The sequence below is a fragment of the Nerophis lumbriciformis genome, linkage group LG10 (genome assembly GCF_033978685.3).
Source record: "Nerophis lumbriciformis linkage group LG10, RoL_Nlum_v2.1, whole genome shotgun sequence".
NCBI classification, from domain to species: Eukaryota; Metazoa; Chordata; class Actinopteri; order Syngnathiformes; family Syngnathidae; genus Nerophis; species Nerophis lumbriciformis.
This window is the reverse complement of record NC_084557.2, coordinates 52,826,652-52,842,996: the sequence shown is the minus strand read 5'-3', so window position 1 is coordinate 52,842,996 and position 16,345 is coordinate 52,826,652. Positions and strand designations below refer to the sequence as shown.

Genomic DNA, 16,345 nt, shown 5'->3' with positions numbered 1-16,345 from the left:
CATTATGCATTACTACATCTTGTCTTATTCACCCCTGCGACCTGCTTTGTTGGTTCTACTTTCTTTAGCACCCTCTGGTGGTCATTATGCATTACTACATCTTGTCTTATTCACCCCTGCGAACTGCTTTGTTGGTTCTACTTTCTTTAGCACCCTCTGGTGGTCATTATGCATTACTACATCTTGTCTTATTCACCCCTGCGACCTGCTTTGTTGGTTCTACTTTCTTTAGCACCCAAGGTGGTCATTATGCATTACTACATCTTGTCTTACTCACCTTGCGACCTGCTTTGTTGGTTCTACTTTCTTTAGCACCCTCTGGTGGTCATTATGCATTACTACATCTTGTCTTATTCACCCCTGCGACCTGCTTTGTTGGTTCTACTTTCTTTAGCACCCTCTGGTGGTCATTATGCATTACTACATCTGGTCTTATTCACCCCTGCGACCTGCTTTGTTGGTTCTACTTTCTTTAGCACCCTCTGGTGGTCATTATGCATTACTACATCTTGTCTTATTCACCCCTGCGACCTGCTTTGTTGGTTCTACTTTCTTTAGCACCCTCTGGTGGTCATTATGCATTACTACATCTTGTCTTATTCACCCCTGCGACCTGCTTTGTTGGTTCTACTTTCTTTAGCACCCTCTGGTGGTCATTATGCATTACTACATCTTGTCTTATTCACCTTGCGACCTGCTTTGTTGGTTCTACTTTCTTTAGCACCCTCTGGTGGTCATTATGCATTACTACATCTTGTCTTATTCACCCTTGCGACCTGCTTTGTTGGTGCTACTTTCTTTAGCACCCTCTGGTGGTCATTATGCATTACTACATCTTGTCATATTCACCCCTGCGACCTGCTTTGTTGGTTCTACTTTTTTTAGCACCCTCTGGTGGTCATTATGCATTACTACATCTTGTCTTATTCACCTTGCGACCTGCTTTGTTGGTTCTACTCTTTCTTTAGCACCCTCTGGTGGTCATTATGCATTACTACATCTGGTCTTATTCACCCCTGCGACCTGCTTTGTTGGTTCTACTTTCTTTAGCACCCTCTGGTGGTCATTATGCATTACTACATCTTGTCTTATTCACCTTGCGACCTGCTTTGTTGGATTCTACTTTCTTTAGCACCCTCTGGTGGTCATTATGCATTACTACATCTGGTCTTATTCACCCCTGCAACCTGCTTTGTTGGTTCTACTTTCTTTAGCACCCTATGGTGGTCATTATGCATTACTACATCTTGTCTTATTTACCTTGCGACCTGCTTTGTTGGTACTACTTTCTTTAGCACCCTCTGGTGGTCATTATGCATTACTACATCTTGTCTTATTCACCCCTGCGACCTGCTTTGTTGGTTCTACTTTCTTTAGCACCCTCTGGTGGTCATTATGCATTACTACATCTTGTCTTATTCACCCCTGCGAACTGCTTTGTTGGTTCTACTTTCTTTAGCACCCTCTGGTGGTCATTATGCATTACTACATCTTGTCTTATTCACCCCTGCGACCTGCTTTGTTGGTTCTACTTTCTTTAGCACCCTCTGGTGGTCATTATGCATTACTACATCTTGTCTTTCTCACCCCTGCGACCTGCTTTGTTGGTTCTACTTTCTTTAGCACCCTCTGGTGGTCATTATGCATTACTTCATCTTGTCTTATTCACCCCTGCGACCTGCTTTGTTGGTTCTACTTTCTTTAGCACCCTCTGGTGGTCATTATGCATTACTACATCTTGTCTTATTCACCTTGCGACCTGCTTTGTTGGATTCTACTTTCTTTAGCACCCTCTGGTGGTCATTATGCATTACTACATCTTGTCTTATTCACCCCTGCGACCTGCTTTGTTGGTTCTACTTTCTTTAGCACCCAAGGTGGTCATTATGCATTACTACATCTTGTCTTACTCACCTTGCGACCTGCTTTGTTGGTTCTACTTTCTTTAGCACCCTCTGGTGGTCATTATGCATTACTACATCTTGTCTTATTCACCCCTGCGACCTGCTTTGTTGGTTCTACTTTCTTTAGCACCCTCTGGTGGTCATTATGCATTACTACATCTGGTCTTATTCACCCCTGCGACCTGCTTTGTTGGTTCTACTTTCTTTAGCACCCTCTGGTGGTCATTATGCATTACTACATCTTGTCTTATTCACCCCTGCGACCTGCTTTGTTGGTTCTACTTTCTTTAGCACCCTCTGGTGGTCATTATGCATTACTACATCTTGTCTTATTCACCCCTGCGACCTGCTTTGTTGGTTCTACTTTCTTTAGCACCCTCTGGTGGTCATTATGCATTACTACATCTTGTCTTATTCACCCCTGCAACCTGCTTTGTTGGTTCTACTTTCTTTAGCACCCTCTGGTGGTCATTGTGCATTACTACATCTTGTCTTTCTCACCCCTGTGACCTGCTTTGTTGGTTCTACTTTCTTTAGCACCCTCTGGTGGTCATTATGCATTACTACATCTTGTCTTATTCACCCCTGCGACCTGCTTTGTTGGTTCTACTTTCTTTAGCACCCTCTGGTGGTCATTATGCATTACTACATCTTGTCTTATTCACCCCTACGACCTGCTTTGTTGGTTCTACTTTCTTTAACACCCTCTGGTGGTCATTATGCATTACTACATCTTGTCTTATTCACCCCTACGACCTGCTTTGTTGGTTCTACTTTCTTTAGCACCCTCTGGTGGTCATTATGCATTACTACATCTTGTCTTATTCACCCCTACGACCTGCTTTGTTGGTTCTACTTTCTTTAGCACCCTCTGGTGGTCATTATGCATTACTACATCTTGTCTTATTCACCCCTGCGACCTGCTTTGTTGGTTCTACTTTCTTTAGCACCCTCTGGTGGTCATTATGCATTACTACATCTTGTCTTATTCACCCCTGCGACCTGCTTTGTTGGTTCTACTTTCTTTAGCACCCTCTGGTGGTCATTATGCATTACTACATCTGGTCTTATTCACCCCTGCGACCTGCTTTGTTGGTTCTACTTTCTTTAGCACCCTCTGGTGGTCATTATGCATTACTACATCTTGTCTTTCTCACCCCTGCGACCTGCTTTGTTGGTTCTACTTTCTTTAGCACCCTCTGGTGGTCATTGTGCATTACTACATCTTGTCTTATTCACCCCTGCGACCTGCTTTGTTGGTTCTACTTTCTTTAGCACCCTCTGGTGGTCATTGTGCATTACTACATCACATCTTCTTATTACTGCATTTAGAGGACAGATGTCTTCTTCAAACTAAAAGTGTTTTCTTGTTCATTGAAGGGAACTTTTGCCTTCGCCTTGATCAAGTACTCCCCTCTGAAATACAACAATGAGTACGTCTACCCCTGGTGGGGCAACGCCATCGGCTGGATGCTCGCCTTGTCCTCCATGTTGTGTATTCCTTTATGGATGGCCTTTCAACTCTACTACACACCTGGGACACTGCGACAGGTACGACTCACAAAATCAATCATAATCTCTCATTTTTTTAAATGCTAACATATATAATATGGTCATTATAATTAATTAAATCAAACCTAATTTTCCACATTAAATGTAGGTGGTGTGTAAATAATTTCAGGTGTACTGTGCAGAAATAATAATAATTTCAATTAAAGTAATTATTATAAATGTAAGTTAAGTCTAAATACTTTACTTAATTCAATTCAGTTCTTAGACCAACTGCGTAAAAGTCAACTACTTATTTAAAAATCATTTAAATTCAGTATAAATTGAATTAAAGCCAAATTGTGTAAATGTCAATCCTAATTCAAATGTATATGCATTTAAATTGGATTAAAAAAAATGCACTCACTGCACATGTTTTCGAACATAGTCTGAAGGTTTGACTTGACTCCTTCCCGCCAGCGCCTCGCTGTCCTGACCACGCCCGCCGTCCCTTCACGCCAGTCCCAGCAGGAGCAAGAGAAGTTGTTGGACGACCTCCAGCAGAAGGCCAAGGACGGCTACCTGCGCGTGGACGACAAGGAGTCCCACTGCTAGATTTGCCAAGGGGCAGGTCAAAGGTCGCCCCATGCAATACCTCAAAGGGGGCCACAGACGTTTGTGGGCTGACCAGTTACTGTACTTACTGTACTGTGCCTTTAACACGCAGCGGGATACCACCCACTTTCATTGTCTGCTTTCTAAGGAAGCATTTTGTATCTTATTTTTACTCCCAAACAGCTTCTTCATCTTGTTGACAACAAGACTGATTAACAACGATAATAATGTTAATAAACACTCACTTCTTTAACTATTGAAGTCTTTCACTCTTGAAGGTTCATTCAAGGTGTTCTGGTGAGACGTGTAGACTCGACGCCAAGCCAAACCGGAGTCAATGAAGAGAACGTCGTTGTAGGCTTGGCCATTTACTTTGGACATTTCTTCATAGACAATCCATCCATCCATCTTCTTCCGCTTATCCGAAGTCGGGTCGCGGGGGCAGCAGCCTAAGCAGGGAAGCCCAGACTTCCCTCTCCCCAGCCACTTCGTCCAGCTCCTCCCGGGGGATCCCGAGGCGTTCCCAGGCCAGCCGGGAGACATAGTCTTCCCAACGTGTCCTGGGTCTTCCTCGTGGCCTCCTACCGGTCGGACGTGCCCTAAACACCTCCCGAGGGAGGCGATCGGGTGGCATCCTGACCAGATGCCCGAACCACCTCATCTGGCTCCTCTCGATGTGGAGGAGCAGCGGCTTTACTTTGAGCTCCCCCCGGATGACAGAGCTTCTCACCCTATCTCTAAGGGAGAGACCCGCCACCCGGCGGAGGAAACTCATTTCGGCCGCTTGTACCCGTGATCTTGTCCTTTTGGTCATAACCCAAAGCTCATGACCATAGGTGAGGATGGGAACGTAGATCGACCGGTAAATTGAGAGCTTTGCCTTCCGGCTCAGCTCCTTCTTCACCACAACGGATCGATACAGCGTCCGCATTACTGAAGACGCCGCACCGATCCGCCTGTCGATCTCACGATCCACTCTTCCCCCACTCGTGAACAAGACTCCGAGGTACTTGAACTCCTCCACTTGGGGCAGGGTCTCCTCCCCAACCCGAAGATGGCACTCCACCCTTTTCCGGGCGAGAACCATGGACTCGGACTTGGAGGTGCTGATTCTCATCCCAGTCGCTTCACACTCGGCTGCGAACCGATCCAGCGAGAGCTGAAGATCCTGGCCAGATGAAGCCATCAGGACCACATCATCTGCAAAAAGCAGAGACCTAATCCTGCAGCCACCAAACCAGATCCCCTCAACGCCTTGACTGCGCCTAGAAATTCTGTCCATAAAAGTTATGAACAGAATCGGTGACAAAGGGCAGCCTTGGCGGAGTCCAACCCTCACTGGAAACGTGTCCGACTTACTACCGGCAATGCGGACCAAGCTCTGGCACTGATCATACAGGGAGCGGACCGCCACAATCAGACAGTCCGATACCCCATACTCTCTGAGCACTCCCCACAGGACTTCCCGAGGGACACGGTCGAATGCCTTCTCCAAGTCCACAAAACACATAGACAAGATGGAGAAAAACTGAAAAGAACAAAGAGACACAAACACACTCATTGCCTCTGTACATATTTGTCTACAACAGACCTGGGCATTCTGCGACCCGAGGGCCACATGTGCGTCGCTGTCCGGCCCTTGTGAGGCCAAGCATGAATTCCATCCATCCATCCATCCATTTCCTACCACTTATTCCCTGGAGCCTATCTCAGCTACAATCGGGTGGAAGGCGGGGTACACCCTGGACAAGTCGCCACCTCATCACAGGGCCAACACAGACAACATTCACACACTAGGGCCAATTTAGTGTTGCCAATCAACCTATCCCCAGGTGCATGTCTTTAGAGGTGGGAGGAAGCCCGAGTACCCGGAGGGAACCCACGCAGTCACGGGGAGAACATGCAAACTCCACACAGAAAGATCCCGAGCCCGGGATTGAACCCCAGACTACTCAGGACCTTCGTATTGTGAGGCAGACGCACTAACCCCTTTCCCACCGTGCTGCCCCCAATCATAAATTACAAAATAAATTGTATTGCACACTCGAGATAGATACTTTTTTGAATTTATTTTCCAATCATAAATTACAAAATAAATTTTAAAAAGTATCTATCTCGAGTGTGCTGCTTTTGTTTTGAAAAGCGTTATTTGGGTTTGGTTGTTATCATCAGTCATCAACAATTGAGAACAGAGAAATGGATATTGAAACAGTGTAGGTCCGACTTGGTAGGATATGGACAGCAAGTAGTGGGCAGAGAGAGAGAGAGAGAGAGAGAGAGAGAGAGAGAGAGAGAGAGAGAGAGAGAGAGAGAGAGAGAGAGAGAGAGAGAGAGATACATTAAGTAAGAACATAGCCATCTAAAGAACAACAACAATAAACATGTATGAAAAAAGAGCAACAAATCGGAATGTTTTTTATATATATATATATATAATAAATAAATAAATGGGTTGTACTTGTATAGCGCTTTTCTACCTTTAAGGTACTCAAAGCGCTTTGACACTACTTCCACATTTACCCATTCACACACACATTCACACACTGATGGAGGGAGCTGCCATGCAAGGCGCTAACCAGCACCCATCAGGAGCAAGGGTGAAGTGTCTTGCTCAGGACACAACGGACATGACGAGGTTGGTACTAGGTGGGGATTGAACCAGGGACCCTCGGGTCGCGCACGGCCATTCTTCCACTGCGCCACGCAGTTATATATATATATATATATATATATAAACATATATATATATATATATATATATATATATATATATATATATATATATATATATATATATATATATATATATATATATATATATATATATATATCATTCCGATTTGTTGCTTTTTTTTCACACGTTTACTGTTGTTGTTCTTTATATGGCTATGTTCTTACTTGCAAACACACAACTGTTTACATTTTAGCATATTTGCACAAAGTATCAGTATCTGATCAGAAAGTTAACACTTTACAGTACAATTAGGTGTGATCATTTCCTTTGAGCACCACTAAAATGTGTTTCAGTGTAATAAAGTTATTTTAGCAATTAGATAATTGGAATAATACTGAACATTCTGACAGTTGCAATTAATTGTAACTGTGTCATACGATATTTACTACCCTAATTTTCAATAATCACATTTGTGTATATTATAATATCTTATGTAAAGTATTAGTTGAGTTGTTGTTTGGAACAGAAGAGATAGTCCCCGTAGGGACTGTCAAAAATTGCCATAGCCGACCATATTGCAGGTCGTCCAGGCGGGGTATTGGGTAAAGTTTTCAACTAGCAATAATCGCGCCTCAGATAGACTTCATGGGCTACGATACTGCCACTGAGCAAGGCTACCATTCCCATGTTACTTTGAGGGTGGTCATTATCCACCACACCCTTCACAATCATGGTACATATTACAACTGATTCATGAGTCACAATATAATGTTCTCTAAATCATATTACACCAACATTGTCTAATGTCCAAGTCTTTCTTCACAACTCACTCAGCTATATATATATATATATATATATATATATTAGAGATGTACGATATATTATCGTCCGATAAATGCGTTAAAATGTAATATCGGAAATTATTGGTATCGGTTTTTGTATTATCGGTATCGTTTTTTTATTTTATTTTATTTTTTTTATTTATTTTTTTTTATTAAATCAACGTAAAAAACAGAAGATACACTTACAATTAGTGCACCAACCCAAAAAACCTCCCTCCCCCATTTACACTCATTCACACAAAAGGGTTGTTTCTTTCTGTTATTAATATTGTGGTAGGTTCCTACATTATATATCAATATATATCAATACAGTCTGCAAGGGATACAGTCCGTAAGCACACATGATTGTGCGTGCTGCTGCTCCACTAATAGTACTAACCTTTAACACTTCATTTGACTCATTTTCATTCATTATTAGTTTCAATGTAACTGTTTTTATATTGTATTACTTTCTTTTTTATTCAAAAAAATGTTTTGAATTTATTAATCTTATTTTATTTTATCAATTTAAAAAAAAAAAAAGTACCTTATCTTCACCATACCTGGTTGTCCAAATTAGGCATAATAATGTGTTAATTCCACCACTGTATTTATTGATGTCGGTTGATATCGGTATCGGTAATTAAAGAGTTGGACGATATCGGATATCGGCAAAAAGCCATTATCGGACATCCCTAATATATATATATATATATATATATATATATATATATATATATATATATATATATATATATATATATATATATATATATATATATATATATATATATATATATATAGCTGAATGTGTTGTGAAGAAAGACTTGGACATTAGACAATGTTGGTGTAATATGATTTAGAGAACATTATATTGTGACTCATGAATCAGTTGTAATATGTACCATGATTGTGAAGGGTGTGGTGGATAATGACCACCCTCAAAGTAACATGGGAATGGTAGCCTTGCTCAGTGGCAGTATCGTAGCCCATGAAGTCTATCTGAGGCGCGATTATTGCTAGTTGAAAACTTTACCCAATACCCCGCCTGGACGACCTGCAATATGGTCGGCTATGGCAATTTTTGACTGTCCCTACGGGGACTATCTCTTCTGTTCAAAACAACAACTCAACTGATACTTTATATAATATAACATAAACAAATATGTTTATTGAAAACTAGGGTAGTAAATAATGTATGGCACAGTTACAATCAATCGCAACCGTCAGAATGTTCAGTATTATTCCAATTATCTAATTGGTAAAATGACTTTATTACACTAAAACACATTTTAGTGGTGCTCAAAAGGAAATGATCACACCTAATTTTACTATATAGCAGAGGTGTGGACTCGAGTCACATGACTTGGACTCGAGTCAGACTCGAGTCATGAATTTGATGACTTTAGACTCGACTTGACAAAATGTAAAGAGACTTGCAACTCGACTTAGACTTGAACATCAATGACTTGTGACTTCACTTGGACTTGAGCCTTTTGACTTGACATGACTTGACATGACTTGCCACTTTCCCCAAAATCCAAAGCTTAAAAAGTTATTTGGGAGCGCTCCGTATTTTTCATTTTCTTCGTCTGTCTATCAGCGTTGCGTGTGTCAGCTGGTGTGCTGTCAGTACAACAGCCAATCAAATTAGATCTACGTTGTTTTCATCACACAGCATTCATCCAATCAAATTGCAGTACAACCAATGAGGAAGAGTTGTCCAACAACGTGCCAGTGAGAAACAATTATGTTAAAGTTGGTTTCGTTCGGGTATAAAAACTACGACTTGGTCAACAAAAAACGAATTTCCGTATGCAAATCACGCAGTTCGAATATTACAGACGGAGACGCAACAACTTCCAACTTCGTTCGACATTTGAAGTTGCACAAAGAAGGGTAAGTTTTGAATGTAAGATAACGTTTATTGGCTAAGTAACGTGACTTTTATTTGCTGTGTAGTTAAATCAGTGAGGCTGCAAACTCACTGCTAACGTTATAACCATAGACATCTTATAAGTAGACGCAGCATAGAGCGCTACTGCCTACTGGCGCAGACGAGACGCGGGGCCGCCATCTTGGAGTGGTGATCCGCTCCACTCAGTGCAATTCATTTGGCAGGATCAATGAACTGTCAGCGCATTTAATTCATTTTACCTCACTGAATACCACTGATTTTCACCCCCTTTTTGTCATACGTGTAGCTATGATAACAGACACATGTTTTGGCGTGTTTTATTATTCATAGTTTGCTTAACAGTAATATAATATTCTTATACGCTATAAGTGACCAGACGTCCGAGATCAAAACTGGGAATATAATCCCAGAGAAGGGGAAAAAAAACGGTAAACTATTTTTAAGTTGAAGAAACAATATGATTAGGTTATATATACATATGCGTGTATCCTACATAAACAATGTATGAATACATTAGATATCTATATATCTTAGGGACCTATAGACTGTATCTCTGTTGCTTCAGCAGCAGAGAGTTTATTCTGTCTTGACACTTTGTATTGATATTTTCTATTACATTCTTCCCTTAAATGATAATGTTTGCAGTGATTGTTTTATATGTATTATTTTATGTAAGTCGCTTTGGATAAAAGCGTCTGCCAAATACTTAAACATATATAAACACCTGAAAGTCTTCATATCAGCTAAAACCACCATTCTGTTTCACTGGATTCAGAATAAAACCAAATTCTGTTTAACCCAACAATGTTAGTATTTGAATATTGTTACTTGAAGACTGATTCCTGGTTACAATTATACTGTTAAGAAAGTATTGTCTTATACTTTGCCTAAAATGAGAATGCATCATAATCAGTAGTGGCTGGTGAATTTTGTTTTAGGTGGGGCTGAAAGTTTGTAAACCAAACCCCTGTAGGGGCGTCATCCTCCCCCAGAAGATTTCTTTGTGATTTTCACATACAAATATTGAAGATCTTTGATCCTTCTCAACTCTGTGGTAATATTATTTTCATAAAATACAACCAATAGTACGTTAATGTTAAATCTTACTTGTGAAAAGTAATCCCCCGATTCCTATTTTCAACAGTCCGCTCATTTGAGCAGGAAAACGCTGAACACCATCTTTGTTTTCTACCTTTCAACTGTCAGTTTAGGCTGCTCGCCGGCCCCTCATCAGCACTTCAAGATGGCTGGCAAATTGCTCACGTCACAGCAACCAATGCTGCGTCTACTTATAAGATGTCTATGGTTATAACGTAATTGCAAACACGGCAATCTGTTGCGTCCACTGCAGTTTGCTACCTTATTCATACTTTTTGTCAAGTGATTTTTTTTTAAGCAGGGTTTCATGAGGTGCCTACACATAACGTTACGTTAGTCAATGTATCACACACAGTAACGTAATGTTAGTCAATGTATCACACACAGTAACATTACGTTAGTCAATGTATCACACACAGTAACATTACGTTAGTCAATGTATCACACACAGTAACGTAACGTTAGACGGCAGTCAGCAGCACCGCATATTTTAGCCACCTATACAAAAAGACAAACAGTCAAATAAAGGTCAGTTAAAATGTATACTATATTAAGAATATGTGTACATATTGCATAGGGTCCTGACATCTAAAAAGTACAACTCTGTTCATTGTTATGTTCATATATTTGTTATGTTTTTCATGTGTACGCACACATAAACACACATACAGTATGAGATGAGATAAGGTAAGAACAGGATAGAAACTGCTGTGGAACTAGTTACAATGCAATATGCCATGGAAATACAATGTTAACACTTTTGTGCAAATAAGTACAGTTGCACTTGTTTTTTTCAAATGTGTTTATTCTGTAAAGGAATGAGTTACATGTTTAAAATGACTGGTTAATAGTGCTATTTTGAAGTGCAATGTCAGCACTATCTTTTTCCCTGCAATTTCAAATGCGTTGTTTTAATAAATAAATACAGCGTTTTAAAAGCATACACAATCTGTGTAAATATATTAGTCTGTGGTTAAATGACTTGAAAGGACTCGAAACTCAAAATGCAGGACTTGGGACTTGACTTGAGACTTTCCAGTCTTGACTTTGGACTTGACTCAGACTTGCCCTGTCTTGACTCGGGACTTGACTCGAGACTTGAGGGTAAAGACTTGAGACTTACTTGTGACTTGCAAAGCAATGACTTGGTCCCACCTCTGCTATATAGTGTTAAATTTCTGATCAGATACTGATACTTTGTGCAAATATGCATAATGTGTCTGCTAAAATGTAAACAGTTGTGTGTTTGCAAGTACGAACATAGCCATCTAAAGAACAACAACAGTAAACATGTATGAAAAAAGAGCTTATATTTATATATATATATATATATATATATATATATATATATATATATTAAGACACGCCTCCAGCTGACTACAATCCGGCGTGTTGGTCAGCTTTAGGGGCATGTAGAGTTGGCTGTCATTAGCATAACAATGAAAGCTAACACCGTATTTGCGTATGATGTCGCCTAGCGGCAGCATGTAAATACTAAAGAGTGCAGGGCCAAGAACTGAACCCTGGGGGACTCCGCACGTTACCTTAACATAGTCCGAGGTCACATTATTATGGGAGACGCACTGCATCCTGTCAGTAAGATAAGAGTTAAACCACGACAAAGCTAAGTCTGACATACCAATACGTGTTTTGATACGCTCTAATAAAATATTATGATCGACGGTATCGAAAGAAGCGCTAAGATCAAGAAGCAGCAACATAGATGACGCATCAGAATCCATGGTTAGCAGTAGATCATTAGTCATTTTTGCGAGGGCTGTCTCCGTAGAGTGATTTGCCCTGAAACCGGATTGAAAAGGTTCACAGAGATTGTTAGACACTAAGTGTTCATTTAGCTGCTGTGCGACAATTTTTTCGAGGATTTTCGAGATAAACGGAAGGTGGGACACCGGTCGGTAGTTTACCATGAGGTCAAGATCGAGGTTAGGTCTTTTGAGCAGAGGATGAATAACCGCTTTTTTGAATGCTAGTGGAACAGTGCCAGAGGAAAGTGATACGTTTATAATATTTAGCACTGATGGACCTAATAATACAAAAAGCTCCTTGATAAGTTTCCCAGGAAATGGGTCAAGTAAACATGTTGTTTGTTTTGTCCCCTTAACACATCTTAACAATTCCTCTAATGTTATTTCATCAAAGAGAGAGAAACTATTTTGGAGGGCGGTATCCTTCGTAGATACAGTTGTATCTGTGTTAATAGAACCCAGTTGTAGCTGGGATGCATTGTCTTTAATCTCCTTTCTAATGAGTTCAATTTTCTTATTAAAGAAATTCATATAGTAATCTGCCGAGTGGGTGGAGCTACTGGGAGGAGTCCCTTGTTGGGTTAGCGATGCTACTGTACTAAACAAAAATTTAGGATCATTTTTGTTGAGGTGGATGAGATTTGAGTAATACTTAGCTTTAGCTAAGGTAAGCATGTGTTTATAAGTTATTAAACTATCACTCCATGCTTGATGGAAAACCTCAAGCTTGGACATCCATTGCTTTTGGTCTCCCCTAGAGGGTCCTCTCCAAGGTTTCTCATAGTCATTCACATCGACGTCCCACTGGGGTGAGTTTTTCCTAGCCCTTATGTGGGCTCTGTACCGAGGATGTCGTTGTGGCTTGTGCAGCCCTTTGAGACACTTGTGATTTAGGGCTATATAAATAAACATTGATTGATTGATTGATTGATTGATATATATATATATATATATATATATATATATATATATATATATATATATATATCTGAATGTGTTGTGAACAAAGACTTGGACATTAGACAATGTCGGTGTAATATGATTTAGAGAACATTATATTGTGACTCATGAATCAGGTGTAATATGGACCATGATTGTGAAGGGTGTGGTGGATAATGACCACCCTCAAAGTAACATGGGAATGGTAGCCTTGCTCAGTGGCAGTATCGTAGCCCATGAAGTCTATCTGAGGCGCGATTATTGCTAGTTGAAAACTTTACCCAATACCCCGCCTGGACGACCTGCAATATGGTCGGCTATGGCAATTTTTGACAGTCCCTATGGGGACTATATCTTCTGTTCAAAACAACAACTCAACTGATACTTTATATAATATAATATAAACAAATATGTTTATTGAAAACTAGGGTAGTAAATAATGTATGTCCCAGTTACAATCAATCGCAACCGTCAGAATGTTCAGTATTATTCCAATTATCTAATTGGTAAAATTACTTTATTACACTAAAACACATTTTAGTGGTGCTCAAAGGAAATGATCACACCTAATTGTACTGTAAAGTGTTAACTTTCTGATACTTTGTGCAAATATGCATAATGTGTCTGCTAAAATGTAAACAGTTGTGTGTTTGCAAGTAAGAACATAGCCATCTAAAGAACAACAACAGTAAACATGTGTGAAAAAAGAGCATATATATATATATATATATATATATATATATATGTCTTAATAAGATTATCAAAAAAAAATAGTGCTCGATACCGTGGTAGAGCGCAATATATGTATGTGTGGGAAAAAATCACAAGACTATTTCATCTCTACAGGCCTGTTTCATGAGGGGTTGCCTCAATCATCAGGAGATTTTTGATGATTGAGGGAACCCCTCATGAAACAGGCCTGTAGAGATGAAATAGTCTTGTGATTTTTTTCCCACACATACATATATATATATATATATATATATATATATATTACATTCTGATTTGTTGCTCTTTTTCATATATATATATATATATATATATATATATATATATATATATATATATATATATATATATATATATATATATATATATATATGCATATTTGCACAAAGTATCAGTATCTGATCAGAAAGTTAACACTTTACAGTACAATTAGGTGTGATCATTTCCTTTGAGCACCACTAAAATGTGTTTTAGTGTAATAAAGTCATTTTACCAATTAGATAATTGGAATAATACTGAACAATCTGACAGTTGCAACTAATTGTAACTGTGTCATACGATATTTACTACCCAGATTTTTAATAATCATATATACATAATTTATATAATCCTTTGAGAGTATTAGTTGAGTTCTTGTTTTGAACAGAAGAGATAGTCCCCGTAGGGACTGTCAAAAATTGCCATAGCCGACCATATTGCAGATCGTCCAGGCGGGGTATTGGGTAAAGTTTTCAACTAGCAATAACCGCGCCTCAGATAGACTTCATGGGCTACGATACTGCCACTGAGCAAGGCTACCATTCCCATGTTACTTTGAGGGTGGTCATTATCCACCACACCCTTCACAATCATGGTACATATTACAACTGATTCATGAGTCACAATATAATGTTCTCTAAATCATATTACACCAACATTGTCTAATGTCCAAGTCTTTCTTTACAACACATTCAGCTATATATATATATATATATATATATATATATATATATATATATATATATATATATATATATATATATATATATATATATATATTAGGGATGTCCGATAATGGCTTTTTGCCGATATCCGATATTGTCCAAATCTTTAATTACCGATACCGATATCAACCGATATATACAGTGGTGGAATTAACACATTATTATGCCTAATTTGGACAACCAGGTATGGTGAAGATAAGGTACTTTTTTCTTTTAATTAATTAAATAAAATAAGTTAAATAAATTCAAAACATTTTCTTGAATAAAAAAGAAAGTAAAACAATATAAAAACAGTTACATAGAAACTAGTAATGAATGAAAATGAGTCAAATGAAGTGTTAAAGGTTAGTACTATTAGTGGAGCAGCAGCACGCACAATCATGTGTGCTTACGGACTGTATCCCTTGCAGACTGTATTGATATATATTGATATATAATGTAGGAACCTACCACAATATTAATAACAGAAAGAAACAACCCTTTTGTGTGAATGAGTGTGAATGGGGGAGGGAGGTTTTTTGGGTTGGTGCACTAATTGTAAGTGTATCTTGTGTTTTTTATGTTGATTTAATAAAAAAAATAAATAAATAAAAAAATTAAAAAATTAAAAAAAATAAAATAAAAAAACGATACCGATAATACAAAAACCGATATTACATTTTAACGCATTCATCGGACGATAATATATCGTACATCTTGTCGGAGGCAGATATTTACATATATCCGAATTTAAGTTGTACTTCTTCCATTTCTTCTCTTGATGCTCTGTCAGCAAGTATACTGTGTGTGTTGCCCTTGAGTTCTTTGGAATGTGTTTTGACTAGCATTTTGTTATGGCTAGGGAGGGGGAAGGAAAGAGAGGTTTTTGGCGTTGGGAAGACAGACCATTTTGGGAGGCGCGATAGAAAGTTCTAGGGTTAGACTGGTCTCAATCAAAATGTATATTGGCAAAGCTTTGAGAATATACAACAAAATACCTATTCTGTCTCTGGTGGTTTTTCAACTCAGCTTTAAGTGTCGGAAAGAACTTGGGAGCGAATTGTGACTTGAATTCCCTGGGAGGAACAACTGGTCCAAAACGCAACAATCTCTAATATATATATATATATATCTGAATGTGTTGTGAAGAAAGACTTGGACATTAGACAATGTTGGTGTAATATGATTTAGAGAACATTATATTGTGACTCATGAATCAGTTGTAATATGTACCATGATTGTGAAGGGTGTGGTGGATAATGACCACCCTCAAAGTAATATGGGAATGGTAGCCTTGCTCAGTGGCAGTATCGTAGCCCATGAAGTCTATCTGAGGCGCGATTATTGCTAGTTGAAAACTTTACCCAATACCCCGCCTGGACGACCTGCAATATGGTCGGCTATGGCAATTTTTGACAGTCCCTACGGGGA

The 16,345-nt window shown here is 39.1% G+C and overlaps 1 protein-coding gene and 5 non-coding genes across 7 annotated transcripts in view; 4 read left to right on the top strand and 2 right to left on the bottom strand.

The window, feature by feature from the left end:
- slc6a13 (solute carrier family 6 member 13) overlaps window positions 1-4,263 on the top strand; it is a 74,457-nt gene extending 70,194 nt beyond the window's left edge. Inside the window, exons 14-15 of one of the 2 annotated variants that reach the window (XR_009816098.1) lie at window positions 3,285-3,455; window positions 3,873-4,024. Coding sequence is in view for 1 of the 2 variants with exons in the window: in XM_061969427.1 (XP_061825411.1) it covers window positions 3,285-3,455; window positions 3,873-4,007 (306 nt within the window). In the remaining variant the exon portion in view is untranslated. Of the gene's footprint in view, window positions 1-3,284; window positions 3,456-3,872 lie in introns of both variants that reach the window. The other variant, XM_061969427.1, reaches the window with a different exon arrangement.
- A 2,953-nt stretch (window positions 4,264-7,216) lies between these two features.
- LOC133613064 (U4 spliceosomal RNA) lies at window positions 7,217-7,357 on the bottom strand. Its single transcript, XR_009816393.1, has one exon. It is a non-coding gene; the product is annotated as a U4 spliceosomal RNA (small nuclear RNA).
- Window positions 7,358-8,464: 1,107 nt separating this feature from the next.
- On the top strand, window positions 8,465-8,605 carry LOC133613068 (U4 spliceosomal RNA). The gene has a single exon (XR_009816397.1). It is a non-coding gene; the product is annotated as a U4 spliceosomal RNA (small nuclear RNA).
- A 4,825-nt stretch (window positions 8,606-13,430) lies between these two features.
- On the top strand, window positions 13,431-13,571 carry LOC133613063 (U4 spliceosomal RNA). The gene has a single exon (XR_009816392.1). It is a non-coding gene; the product is annotated as a U4 spliceosomal RNA (small nuclear RNA).
- Window positions 13,572-14,607: 1,036 nt separating this feature from the next.
- Window positions 14,608-14,748, bottom strand: LOC133613069 (U4 spliceosomal RNA). The gene has a single exon (XR_009816398.1). It is a non-coding gene; the product is annotated as a U4 spliceosomal RNA (small nuclear RNA).
- Window positions 14,749-16,204: 1,456 nt separating this feature from the next.
- LOC133613065 (U4 spliceosomal RNA) lies at window positions 16,205-16,345 on the top strand. The gene has a single exon (XR_009816394.1). It is a non-coding gene; the product is annotated as a U4 spliceosomal RNA (small nuclear RNA).